The sequence below is a fragment of the Lepidochelys kempii genome, chromosome 3 (genome assembly GCF_965140285.1).
Source record: "Lepidochelys kempii isolate rLepKem1 chromosome 3, rLepKem1.hap1, whole genome shotgun sequence".
NCBI lineage: Eukaryota > Metazoa > Chordata > Testudines > Cheloniidae > Lepidochelys > Lepidochelys kempii.
In genome coordinates, this window is record NC_136382.1 from 210,144,535 (window position 1) to 210,163,163 (window position 18,629).

The 18,629-nt window shown below is 41.2% G+C and overlaps 1 protein-coding gene and 1 long non-coding RNA gene across 17 annotated transcripts in view; one reads left to right on the forward strand and one right to left on the reverse strand.

Annotated features, from left to right (window-relative positions):
* Positions 1-18,629, forward strand: part of LOC140909795 (uncharacterized) — a 114,167-nt gene that overhangs the window by 86,295 nt on the left and 9,243 nt on the right. The gene's annotated exons all lie outside the window — the stretch shown is intronic.
* Positions 1-18,629, reverse strand: part of BCL2L11 (BCL2 like 11) — a 43,030-nt gene that overhangs the window by 11,406 nt on the left and 12,995 nt on the right. For 10 of the 15 annotated variants that reach the window (XR_012158352.2, XM_073339916.2, XM_073339918.2 and 7 more), the window contains one exon: positions 7,954-8,066. Coding sequence is in view for 14 of the 15 variants with exons in the window: in XM_073339916.2 (XP_073196017.1) it covers positions 7,954-8,066 (113 nt within the window). In the remaining variant the exon portion in view is untranslated. Of the gene's footprint in view, positions 1-7,953; positions 8,067-9,543; positions 9,735-12,312; positions 12,368-18,629 lie in introns of those variants that run through there. The other 5 variants (XM_073339929.2, XM_073339921.2, XM_073339920.2 and 2 more) reach the window with 3 other exon arrangements.

Here is an 18,629-nt window from a genome sequence, read left to right on the forward strand (position 1 = left end):
GAAATCTATCTAGGATGGTGGCAAACTGCCTTTTTCTGTGACCCAAAAACTCCTTGATTCTATGTAGGTATAACTTAAATCACTAGGGGAACATCAAACCCTTTCCTTATCTGATGCCAGCTAAAGACTAAAGGAAAATACACTGATTAATAATGGGGAATCAAAAACTGAGAACCCGTCAGATACTTTATCACTGTGGAAACCAGAAAGAGGTAGTGGCAGGAGAGGGCTGCCAGCTCACCTGCTCTCCATGCACAGGTAACAGCCCCTAGAAAAGCCACTTGGCTGAGAACCAAAATGAAAACACAGAGGCTAGAGGTTCCAAGTGAAAAATACAGCACTGAGGTTCCAAGGAGGGACAACCTACACAGACTTTACCAAGTCAGTTCTGCTAACCTGAAAATTCTGGTCACTAAGGGTCTCTCTACACTGCAGTAAAATACCTGTGGCTGGCCCGCGTCAGCTGACTCGGGCTTAGGCTATAAAACTGCAGTGTACACGTCCACTGCTGGGCTCTAGCCTGGGCTCTGGGACCCCAGACATCTGCACTGCAGTTTTGCAGCCCAAGCCCAAGTTAGCTGAGAAAGGCCAGCTGCAGGTGTTTAACTGCAGTGTAGAGATACCCTAAGGGGCAGAATCCTGCAACATGAGCCCTAGTATCACAGATTGCTGAAATATGCCTTCTCTGCATGCTGGGACTTTTCAGCTTGCGATTCTGTTGACAGGCAAAGGAGATGCACTTCAATCCTCCCCCAGATTGAGCAACGTGAGAGGATGGCTGTCCTGTTCAGAGACTGCTCACTATAACAGATGCCTTGGTGACCCACCAGTCCACCCGTACATCTCCTGTACAGCCTGCTACCTGCATGGCTGCTAAGTTCTAACATGCTTCTCCACCCCTTCTAAGAGAACCCTCTCCTCTCTGGCTGAAGTTCTCCCCTTTAGTTACAGATCAGAAGCCACCACACCAGAGTCAGAGACCATGTCCTTGAACTGGAACAAGGCTAAGCTTGCTGCTCAGAAGCCAAGGATCTTGATGTGGTCCTGTCTGGACCACATTTCCTGGGCATTTCTGCATAGGAGACCTGCTCCCCACCTTGAGTCTGACATCGGTGGTGATGTGACTCTTGCAAGGGCATACCTTCCAATAAGTTCCCTGGAGAGCTGCCACCACCAGGAGGACTTCTGAGAAGAACAGACACATGAAGTTCTGCTGAGTGGGGGAGAACTGAGTCAGGGAAGTTCACAGGAGAGGACAGGAGAACCTCCTGGCTTATGGCAACAGTTCTGTGAGCCAGGTCATGACTTCTGATAACTGGGTGTGCATCTCCCTGAGCCTGATGATATCCAAAAGAGCCCCCCAGATGAGCTTGCTTTTGTTTTGGTTTATCAAGTCTGTCTTGTTGAGACAGAGGAAACACTACTGCTAGAACTGCTAACAAAGCTGACCCACTCCTTAAAAGCCACAAGCTGCCAATTATCCAGGTAAAGAAGAATGGAGAGATGGTGTAATGGATAGCTGCAGGCACCACCATCATGATCTTTGAACAACCTCTCAGTGCTAGTGTTAGGCCAAAGAGAAAAATGGAACACTGAAAATGCTGAGGATCTATTGCAAATTGCAGGAATCCTTGATGAGCACTGAAGAAGTCTCCTATGGTCAAACAGCAACTGTGATGGACTAAGTGCCTTCCTGTTTTGAGTGAATGTAGATGAATTGTGCCGCTTGCGATCTAACACTAATTGTGCCCCTACTGACCATGTAGAGCCTATATACAATAAAGGAGTAAATTCCTAAAAATGTAGCTGGCATTTTGGAATGAGCTGGATTGTTTGGATCTCCAGCAAGTTGCAAAGCCCTGGTCATGGCTTTCATCCTGTTGGAAAGAGAAGGTACAAATCTACTAATCAACAGGGAAGGAAGAGAACTCCACAGAGTACCTTGCAGATGACTGGCAACACCTATTTTATCCTCTGTAGTAAATGCTCCCACATAAAAAAAAAGAAAAGAAAAGGCAGGAAATTTACTACTTGCTCTTGGAATAAATGGTCAGTTTTAAGAATGTAGAGAGGTGAATAGTGGTGTCCCCCAGGGGTCTGTACCGGAACCAGTCCTATTCAACATATTCATAAATGATCTGGAAAAAGGAGTAAACAGTGAGGTAGCAAAATCTGTGGATGATACAAAACCACTCAAGACAGTTAAGTCCCAGGCAGACTGCGAAGAGCTACAAAACGATCTCTGAAAACTGGGTGACTGGGCATCAAAATGGCTGATGAAATTCAGTGTTGATAAATGCAAAGTAATGCACATGGGAAAACAATCTCAACTATACATATAAAATGATGAGGTCTAAATTAGCTGTTACCACTCAAGAAAGATGCTGGAGTCATTGTGGATAGTTCTCTGAAAACATCCACTCAATGTGTAGTAGCAGTCAAAAAAGCAAACAGAACGTTGGGAGTCCTTAAGAAAGGGATAGATAGATAAGACAGAAAATATATTGCCTATCTAGAAATCCATGGTACGCTCACAACCTGAATACTACCATTTAATAGATTTTGGGAGGGAATGCTTTATCAATTTTTCACTCCTTTACCTTAGGATTGGTAATTTTTACAAACCTTGGATAAAAGCACATCTTAAAACTTGTGATATGACCAAACATCTCAATCTCTAAAAGCAGAGTCATCACAGCCATCTCAGTTATCACTTGCAGGTGAATGAGGAAAACAGCAGCAGATTAATTTCAGTGTTAACAAACAGAAGGAATAATTTGAACTACAAGTACTAACTGTTAATTTAGAATTTAACTAACCATTCAGGAAAGAGGCCAGAGCATTACTGTGGTCAGCTTAAGGAAAAGACATGCCCATGGCACAGCAACAGTCAAAAGAGCAAACCGACTGTTAGGATGTATAAAAAGTGGGATTGAAAATTACATAAATTATATAAATTTCCAGTACCTGCCACAACCTTTTTACTTCAATTCTGATTTTCTCTTGAACAGACTGCCTATGGGTATTAAAATGTGCTCAAGTCTATTAAAATCTTGTGACTTTACACAGATTTGAACACAAGCCCCTATAGAAGAAAACCTTTTCCAATAACCCACACAATGTACTATTCTGTTCCTTCAAAATGCAGTTAGCACATGACTGAGAATGGGTCTAGTTGAAATACCACAGGATAATTATACTATCTTTACACAGACCAATAACATCCATTACCCTCTAGAAGCCCTATGGATTAAGGAGTGTTTTATCTTTGGTGTCAGGTGACTTGTCAAACTGTTACCACGTTCAACTTATTACACAAAAAGAGATTCAGCCAGGGTGGATAAAAAAAATTAAATAAAAACCCCACTTTTAAAATCAAATTTTAGTATATTTTTCTTTGTTTGCAAACCTATTTTAAATTAAATTAGCAATTATGACAACCTATATCTTAAAATAATTAACAATCAATTAGAACATTCAAACACTACATATTTGCCACCCTCGTTTTAAAGAAACCAGTGAGCAGGTTGGTGCTAAACCAGTGTTTGTCAGACTATTTTCGTCATTTCATTCTACTCTCCTAGTTCAGTTCAAGGACTTGTGCAAAGTTGAGAAACCAACTGGGGGTTGAAAAAGCAGGAAAGCTTATTTTCCTCTTCAAATCTCTGAATAAAAACCAAGGTTCGTGAGGATAAGATCTACTAGTTCTGAAACCTCGAAGGGCACAGTAACCAGAAACTATCAGTTCCATTCACTCCCCACAGATAATACGTAGTTTAATCAGCTCGTTTCAAATGCAAAACAGGGTTTGATGAACTCACTTCCCCCGCTTACCTATGCGGCACATTTGTATTAGTTGTAACTACGTTAGCAATTTTAGAATGCAGGGGTCTGCCCAGTGTTAATTTAATTCCAATTTCCATCCAACTGCAATTTGACACAGATTATGTGTAAAAATCTAGTAAATTTTTGAACATAAATGTAAAAATTAATAACCACAATAAATATATATTAAACTATACAATTGCTTAAATAAATGCATATAGCTGTAGTATATCTCCTGGTTAGCAAAAACAAACCAGATTTAGTGTAAAGGATATATTTAGTTGCAAATCAGCATGTTTTAATGGTTACCAACGAGCATGAATCAGCCTTTCTATAGGAAAACTAATAAAAAGCACAAATGAAAAATAAGATTAATTTTAATGTTTCCCGTTTGCCAACTGAAATCCTGATTAAAACTGGTGATTTAAAATCAATCCATCTGAATTAATCAGAGCAAGAGTTTAATATAACTTTTTTCATACATATTTCTCAAAGTGGTTTACAAACGAAGCTAAGTGTTATAGTCCCCATTCTACTGATGGCGAAACAGGAACAGTCATGAAGTGTTTTCAAGAGCAGTAGCAGAGAATGAAACCCATGCGTCCTATTTCCTAGTATAGGGACCAATCCACTAGATCACACTGCCCCAGGAAGTTTGCTTAGACTAAGGGCTTGTCTCCACTTACTGGGGGATAGACGCACGGCGATCAATCCACCAGGGGGTCGATCCCGCTAAATTGACCACTGATCGCTCTCCTGCTGACTCTGGCCCTCCACCACAACGAGAAGCATAAAGTAAGTCGACAGGAGAGTTCCTCCCGTCAAACCAGCGCAGTGTAGACACCGTAATAAGTCGGCCTAAGGTACGTTGATTCCAGTTATGTTATTGACGTAGCTGGAGTTGTGTAACTTAGGTCGACTGAGCCCTGTAGTGTAGACCTGCCCTAAGACAGACATTTGCACAGCATCATTTTTAATTTCAATATCTTAGTGAATTATATATATAAACCAGTTTCTAATGGTCACAACTGTCAAAATGGAGTTTTCGAGAGACCAGGTGGGTGAGGTAATACATTTTATTGGACCAACTTCTGTGGGTGAGAGACACAGGCTTTCAAGCTTACAGAGAGCTCTTCAGGTCCTCTGTAAGCTCAAAAGCTTGTCTTTCATCAACAGAAGTTGGTCCAATAAATGATATTCCCTCACCCATCTGGTCTCTCTAATATCCCAGAACCAATATGGCTAAAACAAAATTGCATATAAAAAGGAGTTTTACATTTTCATGGTATTCAATCATTACCCATGAATCCTTCAATGTCAAAATATCTATTTCAGATATTGTTTTCCCAAATATGAACTTTTAGCTCCAGCGCTAAGAACCTGTTTCATTTGAATCCATACAGCTGGACCACTAGAAGAATCATTTTTATGTTCATTTATATTAATGCCTTCACTGTCTGTGAAAAGTTTGGCATGTACAGGAAATACAGCTTTTCTAGTTTGCAAGTTAAAAAACTCTTTACTATGTGTTTTTAACCATGAGTTAAACTTGGAAGTCCGATTCTAGCTCATTGTACAGTACAGCTTATGTCATACCATAAAAATGAATATAATGTATTTACCATGCACAATTAGGACATCAGCCTTGAGTCAACTACCTTTGAACAATATTTCTATTTAATTGTTTTGGCTAAATTTTCAAAACAGTGTTGAATTCATACTGTGGGGACCAAACAATAAGTTTTATGGGAAGCCAGAAGATAGGATGACAAACAGTGTAGCATGAATGCATCCTGTGAATGTTCTTGTTCAAGATCTGATTCTAACAACAATCAAAGGAGAAGTATTATATAATGTAGCACTATATCCAGTGAGATGTAGGAAACCTATAGTGAAAAGAAGTCAACAGCAACGACTTCAAAACACATTCCACCAGTGCATAAATCTCAAAGAAAAATGAGAGCATCAGACAACACGTCACAGAATATCACATGTAACTTCCCTTGTGCCAGGTAGAATTCTCCAGTGGGTGGATCTAGGACTTCATTAGCTCTTTTATGTAAAAATGACTTAGGGAAAGGAGGAATCTCCCTTCCCCAACAGTGATAGGATCATCCAGGAAATAAGCAAGCAAGCAAGCCTTTTCTGTCAGCTTGTTCCATTAACAAAAATAAAAGAAAAACAAATTAAAATACTTAGGAAAAGATTTTTCTTCAGATGATGTTAATGCAGCTGTAGTATATGCTGCTAAACTCAGTACCTCACACAAAGTATTAGCAACATCAGGAGAGAAATAATAGGGTACAGAGAACTAGATGACACAGAAGAGATAACAGTGAAGAGGGCCGATGGGGTCAAGAAGCAGCTTGGGAGAAGAACAGGTTGCACTGAGATTGAGACAGTTGAAAGCCCCCAAAATGAAAGTCAAGGACAAGTACTGTATGGATTCTCTTTATTAAAAAAAAAAAAAAAAAAAAAAAGAATAATCTCGTGTCACTGACTTACCATTCATGGAAGTCAGTTAAAAATCCAAGCAGTTAACGTCTCATCTCTCACTTAATCGATAGGGACCTTGGGTACTGGTGCACCTGTCTCCGCTGTTCTCAGCCTGTGGCACACAGCAGGTTAGTCTGCTGAGGGCTGTAACACTTTGGTCTAATTATGCTTGTTGGGTTTAGCATGGGGGTTACTGGGCGGTGTTAGTGACCTGTGATATACAGGTCAGCTTAATGATCTGGTGGTCCCTGCTGGCCTTAAACTTTATGATTATGACCTAGCGACACTTGTGCTTGGTGTCGTTCTCCTCTCAAAAGAGAGGAAGGACAAGTTAATGGCTAGAAATTGCATGTATAAACATGCAAGCCGTTTAGAATAAATATTGTAAAGCTGAGTCAATCACTTTTTGACTTAATTCCGTCTAAAAAACAATTGTTAGCTTAGTTTTAGGATTAATTTGTAATTTCAATTCTATCCACTTTGCCTCATATACATAAAGGCAGAATTTTACAGCATTACAATTTTATATGCTATTTTAAAAATAGTACCAGTATATTTTAAGACTGAAAAATAAGATAAGAAAAGTTTCAAAACACACTGCAGAAGGGGAGCAGAGTTGTGTGCAGGGAAGCACATGTCTGTAGAGGGTGCCTAGGTCAGAGCAGGGCTGTGCTGGGGTGCCAAGGGAGCAGTGACGAAAGTCCAAGGACTGCCACCTCAGCACTGAGGTAACCGACTGACTCAGAACTGTTCCATCTCAGTCCCTACATCTCCACTCACCACCCATGTTCCCACACCCTGGCTGTTTGCCCCACAGGCATCCCACATATGGCTGCCCACCCCTCATAAGAGCAGAGGAGGAGCAAGAATGTGCCTGGGGAATGAGGAGCAGCATTTGGGGCGACCTTGGGGGCAACTGGCTGTGAGGGGGGACAAGCAGGAGAAGTAACAAGAGATATCTTTAAATTAAATATGATGGTGCTGGATCATCCATTCAGCATCTAAAATATTTCTCCAGCCACATCACAACACAGAAACAAAAACTGTTGCATTATTTTAAAAATATGAAAAGCAATCTGTCTGAGAGATTCTCAGCCTATGGGTATGTGCATAGTTTGGGGTTTGTGGGAGCAGTGGTGTTTTAGATAAATGAGTAAAAGTAAAGCAAGAGTCACCAGAGCAAGTTTCTTAAAATGCCCAGTTTTAACTCAAACTAAATTTGCAGATTCACCTGAAAAGCCTAAACGCCTCCCTCCCCACACACAATTTTAACTCCCAGATTATAGTCTTGATCCAGCAAAGCACTTACACATGTTTGAAAGCATTTTGATGGCTCTGGGTACTTTAAATTAGGGGAAGATACACTGTATACTTCACAGAGAAGAGGCTGAATCCTAGTTTTAAGTGAAAAATTCAAAATAACCTTCACTATGGAGTCAAGACTTACCTTAAGGTAAGTATTACCCGCATATACACAAACGTGTATGTTATGCACATCTCTGTACATTTGGGAACATGAAACATTTGCAACAAGACATATTTCCAGAAGTTATAAACCTTTCCCTTTCAAAGTTTGCATGTAAGGAAACAGAAAATTAAAAAATAAATAAATAAATAAAAAAATAAAGTTACCCTTCTTGGGCAATAGGAAGCATTAAACTCATCTCCAATACGCCGCAGTTCCTGTGCAATCCATATTTCTGGCTGCATGTCTTCACGTATTGAGGGAGACTCCCACCTGGAAGCTGCATCAGAACAAAAATGAAGAGTACTTTGAAATTTCCAAAGGTTACTTGTTGAAATTAACGTACAATAGGAAAAAAAAATCTATTAAACTTACTCTGTCCAAAATTTGTGGACTCAATTTTTGTGAATGCAGTTTTTTTAACAAAAAACCTAAGAGTACAATCACTGGAAGCTGCATAAGAGAGCAAGAGAAAATTATTTACCTGCAATTCTGCTTCTCTGAAAATACCAGGTAATCAGAGTCCTCACTCTTGGGTCTTAGTTTTCTAGTATGACACAGGTGGATCTGCCATAGCTCTTATAATTTTGATCTGAGGGCAGCGGGAGTAAGGTAAAGCATGAGCCAGACTCATACTAACCTTTGCATGCCACCCACAGAGGCATAACTACTGCCCTCTAAAGTCAGTTCCTTTCCTTGAACAGAAGGTGAAGCTCACAAAATAAGAGTTACAAGGGATCTCACAAAACTGGGTGACTGGGCAACAAAATGGCAGATGAAATTCAATGTTGATAAAGGCAGAGTACTGCATAATTCCAATTATACATACAAATGATGGGGGTCATTATGGATAGTTCTCTGAAAACATCTGCTCTGTATGCAGTGGTAGTCAAAAATGCTAACAGAATGTGAGGAACCATTAGGAAAGGGATAGATACTAAGACGGAAGATATCATAATATCATCGTATATATAGGTGATATTGAGACAGGCTCACAAGCCACAAGATGTTCTTTAATGTGTTTCCTGCGGCTATTTGCAGCACAATAGATAAAACACCGTGTGATTTAATTATTAACCTAAGTTATTAACTAATCAGGATGCTTTTACTATGTTATTAACCAATTGTAGTTGATAAAATACTTGGTCAGTCATTTTGCTGTGAGAAAAAAATATATACACACACTAAATATTTCCCCTCATACTGTTTAAATACAACTATATAGTACTATAGTAAGTGAAACAACGAATTCACAGTGCTGTGGCTCTTTTGGGTAATGCTGATCACAAATATGGCTTCTGAACCACTAAGGGTCTGAGTATCACTGGTATAAATCCATGGTGCCCCCACACCTTGAATACTGCATGCAGTTCTGGTCAACCCATCTCAAAAAAGATGCATTAGAAATGAGAAAAGTACAGAGGTGGTCAATGAAAATGTTTGGGGTTAAGAAACAGCTACCATCCAAGGAGAGATTAAAAAATCTGGGACTGATGAGCTTGGAAAAGAGACGACTGCTGGGGGGGGGGGGGGGGGGGAAGAATGATAAAAGTCTATAAAATCATGAATGGTTTAGAGAAAGTGAATAAGGAAGTATATTTACCCCCTTCCCAGAACACAAGAACCAGGAGTCACCCAATGAAACAAGCAGCAGGTTTAAAACAAACATAAGGAAGCACTTCTTAAAGAAATGCAGTTAACCAGTGGAACTCACTGCCAGGGGATGTTGTAAAGGCCAAAAGTATAACTGGGTTCAACAAAGAATTAGGTAACTTCATGGATGACAAGTCCATCAATCGCTAGTAGCCAAGATGATCAGGGATCAACTCGATGTTCTGAGGCTCCTTAAACTTCGGACTGCCAGAAGCTGAGACTGGACGACAGGGGATGGCTCACTGAATAACTGGCACGTTCTGTTTGTTCCCTCCGAAGCATCTGGCACCGAACACTGTCAGAAAACAGGCTATTAGGCTACAAAGGCCATTGATCTGACCCAGTATGGCCATTTTTATGTTCTTACAGTCTTCTAGCTTCTGGCCGGCCAAGCTATAAAAAGAAGTCAGACACTATTACAGCACTGCCCACACTGATTGGTGTGAAAAACAGCAAGAAGTTGAGTGGACTTCCTAAGGGCTTTAGTCTGCCCCAAATGAAACTTTGCGCCCCACAGACCTTTTGACACTGAGTACATGGAGAAGGGCCTCATGGGGAAGGGAAAAGAAGGCACGACAGAAATGTTGGCAGGATGACAAACTTAATGGAGTGGAACTCTCAGACCACTGTGGGGAGGATTCTTCAATGATTCCACAGCACCACCTTAAACCTGGTGTAAACTGGATCGGTCACGACAGCCTGAAGCTCACTTCCGCCTGTGAGCTGAAAGGACTCCCAGCAAGAAAGCAACCTTCCATGCGAGATAATTTAGCTCACAGGAACTGAATGGCTCGAAAGAAAATTTCATCAGCTTTGTCAGGGTGACGTCATTCTCCCCTAACACTGGGGGCTGTTTAACATGAGGTTTCAAATGTCAAACACTGCCTCAACCTGACAACAAGGATCTCCTAAGCCTCTAACTGGCTTATTTTGAGAGCCTCATCTCCCACATCACTAGGCACTGGTCTCTTTTGAATCAGTTCATGACAGGCTAAAATAGCTGCCAAATGTACGTGGATGGAGCTGGCCTTTACATCAGGAGGCAGGTAAGCAGTCTCTCCATGTGTGTGGAAGGGGAAGAATAAAAAACAGGAGCTGACTTGGGCCTGAATGCACCACAAACTTCCTGCGTTTCAAATTTCAGGGCCTTCTGACAGATGGCTTCCAAGACACAAGAAGGACCCGAGCTACTTGCCTAGATATCAATGCCTACCAGAGCTCTACCCTGTCAGAAGTGCAGCTGCCAGTTTGGGAGAGAGGTGCCCTAGTTGTGAGCGATAATCAGAGGTTCTCCCTTCCTGTAAATCATGCATTACACCATATGACAATGGCACGGTTTTAAAAGAGAAACTGGTTTCCTAAAAACATGGTTAGCAACAGCCTTTTGTTTTAAAACTCAAAATATATTTAAAAAAATCCTATTATTTTGAACAGCCCAAATGTGTAAGCAATGAAGGAAGTGCACTCTCCTCCCAAACTCTGGAAGTGTGGCTCAAATCTGACAAAGGGATACTGTGAAAACAGCATCCCGGGATTGTAATTTTTAGTATTTTAATGATTCCCAATTCAAATGTGCTTTGCTTACAAGGAAAAACAAACATTTTACTTACTGATGAGTCCTCCAAATTGAAATGGAATCTCAAAATCAAGCTGGCTTCTTTCTGGCTCAGCCATAAGATAATAGTAAAAGATGGCACAGGCCAAATTTTGTTTTCTGACAGACCTGTTCAACCCTGTTTTCTGGGAGCAGAATCAAGGTGTACCAGGGCAGAATTGGCTCTGCAGTTTGTTAGCTGTTCTCTGAGTGGCGTGTGAAACAGAACAAAAACTAACTCGCTTTCCCAGAGGCTTGTAGAAACAACACAGCTATCGGTAGTATGAAGCAGCATAAACATATAGCATCACTAAAGTGATCAGAAGGAACTCAATGCATACAGAGTGACGGTCTACTGATTACGGTGCCATTTTCCCCCGTTACTTTGCTGAGTAGAACCACATTTAATTAGTTTCTCTGCCTGTTGGAGGACACCTCTACAACTTTCTCTTTTAATCCATCAAGACAACAGTTTTAGGCTTTTAGGTCAAATAGTACCGAAATGTCCAAAAATGAAGAAAAATCTCATTTTTGTCAACCTAGAAGTTAAAGTACATTGTGAGGTTTTGGGGGAGGGATGTTTATTTATATCTGGGAATATATTATTATTGCACAATCTAAAGAACGATTCCCCTTAGTTACAGAGTTTTAATTTCTTCCTTTTATCAAGCATTATAACAGAAAAAACAGATGGGGGGGTGGCATTGGCTGCTAAAAGTGTGCCAATACATAACTTTCACATTTTAAAAAAAATATATAGTTGACAGCTTCGTTACTCATTTTAAGAAACAGAATTTAAAGTGAACATAAAATCGCAATTCTGAAACAGCGAGAGAAATGATCATCTTTTAACAGACAATTTGGTGCATGCCACGTTGGAAAGCAGATCTATGCTGATTGTCACAATCTGGGTCCAGGCACCCCGGGACAGAGAACAGGTGATCTGAACCCCGAAGAATAAGCAACTGAATTAACTCATTGTATACAATATTACTGTACTATAAAAGTGCATTGAGTAAGACAGTACAAAAACTGGTGAGACACTGGTCATGAATATCACTGAGTGATGCAGTAAGGGATGTGGATAAAGAGTTGTGTGTGCTGGAAATATGTTCTTAAAATATGTTTTGGAGGCAGAGGCTAGACAAGCCTGCCTTAGACAAAGGACTGAATTTACATATCTGGGACAAGTTTTGTAAGCCATACACAATGAAAGTACATTTACATATGAGGTAACCAAAGCAATCAAGCAGTGGAAGAAACAGCTTGGTGAGCTCACCAGAGTCTGAACCCCCAGATGGTTTTCTTGGCTCCTAAGACAAAGACAATGGACTCTGGGAAACATAAGGGGAGCAAAAAGAAATTCTGGTTATCCATCACATAGGGGACAAAGGGAACAGCAACCTTTGAGTCTGTGAACATTGGATCCTCTTGCCTCCTAGAGGGCTGGAGATGCTGGTAGCTTGATGTAAGTCAAACTATTTTAGGCAAAGATAACTTGGTAGAATTAAGTTTTAGAAAGCATGTTTTGTTTTGCTTTCAACTATTTTCTGTTATCTCTGCTTAGTATAACTTAAATCTATGTTCTTTATTAATAAACTTACTCTTAGTTTTACTATAAATCATCTCAGTGCTGTGTTTTAATGTAGAGTGTGTAGCCTCACGGAGCCAGGCGAGTGTGTACACTGCCTCTTTGCAGGCAGCAAACTTAATTTCTGAGAGTGTCCAGTGAGAGGGACTGGATGCTGCACAGAGAAGTCTCTGGGGAACTCTGGAACTGGAGGTTGCTGGTGAGGCAGACAGACTGGTGTAGCAGGGCCCTGACACTGTCTAACCTCCAGCACAGCTCTCCCGTGCTGAGGCAGAGAGAGTTCTGAGTGCCTCGGGTAGAGCATCACACTGACATAAGATATATTAACTGGAAGTATACACTCAGACTCTAAGAAGCATGACAACACTTTTTTAACAGAGTACTTCACAAACTTGGCTAAAAAAATAACTAAAAGGAATCACAAGGGAATGCACATAGCTTTCAATCTCAAAATATTCAAAGGATTAGTAAGGCAGTAAAAAAGTGGGAGGAGGAGGGACAATCACCTAAGTAAGTGTCTGGCTCCGGTCTTGCTGGAAAATTGATTTTTGAGCCAAACTATTATTTGCTTGCTCAGATATACATTTTGTTTTCAAGCTACAGTAGTGACAGACTAGTGCCAATCAACCTTCATTGTGAAGGTTTTATCAGGCACAATTTTACTGAATGAAATTCAGCAGCTAACAAAATGAATAAAGTCCTCATGATATTTGATGGGAACATTTTGGAACTGGGAAAACAACTCAAAGGAGGATGTGGAGGAGAATAAAAACCAACCTAAATGAGCCCAACTGACCTAGGCAATTGTCTTCCCCAGAAGAAGTTACAACTAAACTAATGTAAAGTTTCTCAATGCTACATACAGAAAATCAACTTTTCAGCCCACCATTAAAACAAGTAGTTCAGATACCCTCGTGTTACGACGTTTTTAACCAACTACAACCACATTAAAAGAAACTGGAGTGGGAGAAAGGGGTTGGGAGGTAAGGGAAACAAAAACCAAACACACTGTTTTAGTCTAGAACCACTTTAAAAAGGGGCATTAATGGAACAATAAAAAGTTAATGGGAGAAAGAACATACGTCCCTCTGTTCCAACGTTCTCCCCTAAGAGGATGTGTTATGAGCCTTTATATAGGCTTCAAATGATAAAAGCTCAGCAATTCAAGAAATTAGTATCATGGTTAGGTGGCTGAGAGTGAAATCAATCTGAGGTTTTCAGAAAGGACTTTCTGTGGTGCTGCCAAATCACAAAATCAGAAGTGTCAAGTCATAATTAGCCATGCAAGCAGGCAGAAATAAACTCTCAACATTAATTTAACACTTGCTAGCCACCGAATAACTTTCACCATCATCACACAGGAGCAGTACTAGTCATATCATGACACACTTCAGTACTCTAAATCACAGAGTGCATCCATTGTTGGTGGGGGGGGGGAGGGGAGAAAAAGTAACCTATTCCCCAAGAAACTGGCATCCGATCATCAAAAAACAAAAACCAAAAAACCCAGACTCATGAAAATATTGTCCCCAGCTACAATATTCAGAAATTGGACATTCATCTGATCACCCACCAACAGGTAACAAAATATTCCGTTTTCTGCAAAATAAATGTTTACCTATGCAACTTTCTGAAGCTGGTATTGAGCACTTCTACTCTAAGTGCTCATGTACACAGGGGATTTTTCCAGTTATACTGATATAACTCAATAGTGTGGGCACTCTTACTCCAGGACAAGAGAGGCTTTTTTGACTTAGCAGAAACCGCTTCCAAAGCGACATAAAAAAACCCCAAGGGCAGACATCATCATACTGGAATAACAGTGCCCGCAGGGGAATTAACCAGCGTAATTTTAATTGCCAGTGTAAATTTACATAATTTTAATTCACACCCTAACTCATGCTGCTTAGCTTACCTGCTTAGATAAGCCCTAGGGCCCATACCTGCAAAGCTATTGGGTGCCTTCCTGCCATGTAAGCACTGGCCCAGGATTTGGATAACAATTCTTGTTTTCCAACAGATCTAAAGCCAACAGAGACACTTGGAGGAACATTGTTCACACTTGTATGTCTGATCTTTTTAGTGCCCTTTTTAAAAAAGAACATTCAAACTTCATGTACACAAATGCAAACAAGACAATCATTTAAGAGCTCATATGCTCCTGCTTATTCTGCATATAATTGATTCCTGACATGAAAAATCATCGCTGTGATGAAAAAGGATCAGATCAGAAAATGCCTACGACTTCAGGTGAGGAATAAGCAACAGGAGCACACCACTTACAGAAGCAGAAATTTTGTTTATTACAAAGCGTCCCTATGCAAAAGCAGACAAAAAATACACACACTATGTCTCAGGTTTTCCATAAGGCACCAGCTTCTGTTAGAAAGCACAGAACAAATATCAACGTCACATCTGTTTACAGTTTACCTTACGTTCTCCCCACAATCTACACATGCCACGTTCAGGCTCTTCTTCCTCAATCTTGGTCTTTTTGTTTTGTTTTTACGTAACACTCAGTTTCACTGCAACAGATACAGGCTATTTTCAACTCAGGGGGACCTATTAGGTAACAAACTAACATTTTATAGATATTTATTTTTGCTGTTTTTAAATAAGCACTGAGGTTAAGAAGGAACCTTAGCTGAGTGAAGAAACCACATAGGGAGGGTTTTCTTCTAACAGCCCCTTCTTCACCCCCATTAATACAGGCCACTCGTCCAGTGATGTCCAACACGTGGTCCTCACAGCTTTAAGTTGTCGTGATGAATGTGGGAATGTTGGTATGTTTAGGATTCCTATGCATGCCTCTGTTTCCCTCGGGGCTTTGCATTACTATGTACTGAGGGCTGCTCTCCACAAGGAAATTATATTCGTATAGCTTGAAAAATTAACACCCCCGAGAGACGTAGCTACACTACTGACCTAACCGCAGTGTAGATGGTGCTAGGTCAACAGAAGAATTCATCCACTGACCTAGCGATCGCCTCTCAGGGCGATGGATTACCTTCACTGATGGGGGGAGAGGGATAGCTCAGTGGTTTGAGCATTGGCCTGCTAAACCCAGGGTTGTGAGTTCAATCCTTGAGGGGGGCCATTTGGGATCTGGGGCAAAAACTGGGGATTTGTCCTGCTTTGAGCAGGGGGTTGGACTAGATGATCTCCTGAGGTCCCTTCCAACCCTGGTATTCTAGGATTCTATGGGAGAACTCCCTGTCGGCGCATGTAGCGTCTACACTTAACACACTATAGCAGCGTGTAGACATACCTGGTGTGTATCAGGAAGAGATAAGGTGTCTGACTCACAGACTGTTAATAACTTGTTTTCAACCAAGCTGAATAAAGTTGACATATCTGATTGGAGGATCCGGAAGAGACAACAGAAACCCCGATGACCAAGACATTCACACTTAGCAAACAACAGCCAAAAGGACGATTTCCCTCTACCTCTCTGTGGAGAACCAGAGCAAGTCCTGAGCTGGAGAACAAAGGGGAAAGGTGTTACATGCTGTGGCTGTGTTAAGAATGGAACTCTCAGAGGAACAGGGGAGCTCTCACATGGGACTAACACAATGAAAGGGAGACCGAGAGGAATCAAAGATGGTTGCTACAGCAGCATGCCTCATAGCCAGTCTAACCTCTGGCTTCGCCTTTGCTTCTCTATGCTAGCCTCAGCATGGTCAGGTTCTGTATGCCAGGTGACTAATAAATTATCTTGTTTTGAGAAGGCTGTGATGCTGCTGCAAACACTTACTGCGAGCATTGTACCCTGAAGGGGCAGAACAAGTCCCATGCAGGAGTCTGGATCGGCTGGACAGGCTACAAGGAGAGAAACAGGGACAGCTTTTGCCCAAACGCCCAGTTTTGGAGTCAGGGAGGCCACAGGCCTGCCCTTGTGGAATTGTGTGGTTACTTGGGGTCCAGCACAATAAAGGGGCCACTCCTAAGGGACTGGTTCCCAGGAACAGCCCAGATCTTGTGGATCTGGGACAGCTGTGCTCTTGGAGGGGGACTGTGTTAAAAAGAAAGTTTCCATTTGACTATAATTGGAAACGTGTCCCAAGTCATGCCATTTTTAAGTTTGAGCAAGAGCGCTGATTTGAAACACTATGGAGATGCAGTTAAGGGTCCCACCACTTCACCAGGAGCACACTGAGCAGCTGGTTTCCCTTCTTTGCCACAACTACTCAACAGCTCACCTGCTGGCTGACTTCTACATCACAAGGGGAAGAAGAAAGTAGCTCTGGCTGCGCTTTTCCTTCCATTAAGCTCTGAGAATCCTGCTAACAGCTCAGCTGCCTCTGCCTGAGTCCCAGCTAAAGGGAGTGCACCTAGCAAAGGATGGCTCCCTTACCCCACACAGCCACCCAGGGCAGCCCAGAAGAGGAGAAACTAAGACCCAATGGCCAGTTACCGGTTCCCAATTTTCTTCTCCAGCCCAAAGTAGGGCTGCTTTAAGTAACGCCAACTCAGTGGTCTACTAAGGGATGTACACCAGCTATGTACAGGAAGCTAGACTGTAATGTGCTCCAACCAAGGGAGATGTAGCAACTGACTATGCCAGCTTTACATTCACTGGAGACTTCCCACATATGGAGATAATCCCAGCAGGGGAACTTGGAGGGGCATGAATAGTGAAGTCGGAGCAGAACAGGGAAGAAAACATGCCACAAAGTATTGACTGTGGCTCCCTGACCTTTCTGAAATAATGTGTTTGGCCCTCAGGCTGAAGAGGTTTGACACCACTGCTCTAGTGTCTGGGAAATTAAATGAAAGTTACCGAGGAAAGGAGAGAAAAGTTTTGCCATTAACATTTTGGAAAATCTATTAAGATTCCCTTTGCTTGATGCAACATGTGCATTACAATCCCAAGCAGTCACCTTAATTTAGGACAGTGTTTAAAAACAACTGGTATAATGTAACACTACAAACAATAAATCTTATGAAACACAGCCAGTGCCTGAATGCTTAAGCTCTCAGAGTTTGCTGTCCATTTGCATTTATCAGATCCCAGGCAACAAAGCTATAAAAGTACTTCTATCAACTTGCTAACTTAACCCTTTGAAATCTCTCAGCCAGATACATGAATACTTTAAAAACACATCTTCAGTCTTGGTGACATCAGTGTTCCTGCTCTTACCTTTTGTTTGTTTGTTTGTTTTTGGTCTTGTAGCTGTGTTTGCAAACAATGAATATCAATATGAAACTAGCCTTTGTTATACATGCAATGTACAGACGAGGAAGTTCTGTTGAACCTGTAAAGATATGTGCCCTTACTTTTTAACCAAAGTGTATTTATTTCAAATTTAATAAATGAGTCAATCTGAATAGCGAGGTGCATGTACAAATACATAAACCAAAAATAGAAACCACGTCCCTATTAAAGGCATTCAAAAACGCCTATATAAAAAACTCTTCCCATCCTCCTATCAGTCCCCTACTTGTGCATATGCAGTGAATTCAGAGTTAGCCCGACCTGTGGCTCATGAAAGCAGAATCTAAAAGGCTTTTTAATCTGCTAATAAGGAGTTACCTATCCTAAGTAAGTCCTGCTTCCCAAACACATTCCCTCCACATAACAGCAGTGTTGGAGTTGCGTTCTTAGCCATGCAGCATTGGAAATTTTTTTGAAGCAACAGTTGGCAGTTCGGGCTCACCCAAGTGTGCTCAGAGACATACATTTCACAGACTGAAGGTATAAATAATTCATCCTGCATTTAACTATCCTTCAGATCATTATCTTCAGAAGCCCAATATGCAACTAGGCTCCAAAGTAGTAGGGAGTCGGAAGTGTCAGTGTGGCTGAGGGATAAGTAAACCTATAATCGGATTCCTGAAGTCTCCACTGTAGAAGACTAGTTAACAATGAGGTCCTTGGTGAAGAACCCTGCTAAATAAATAGTAAGCAAAATGGTCTACTTTACCATAACTAGTAACTAAGAGCTCTTTTCACATACAAGGCACACAACTTGAGTTTCCCAGGGTAGCTATGGACAAAGAAACAG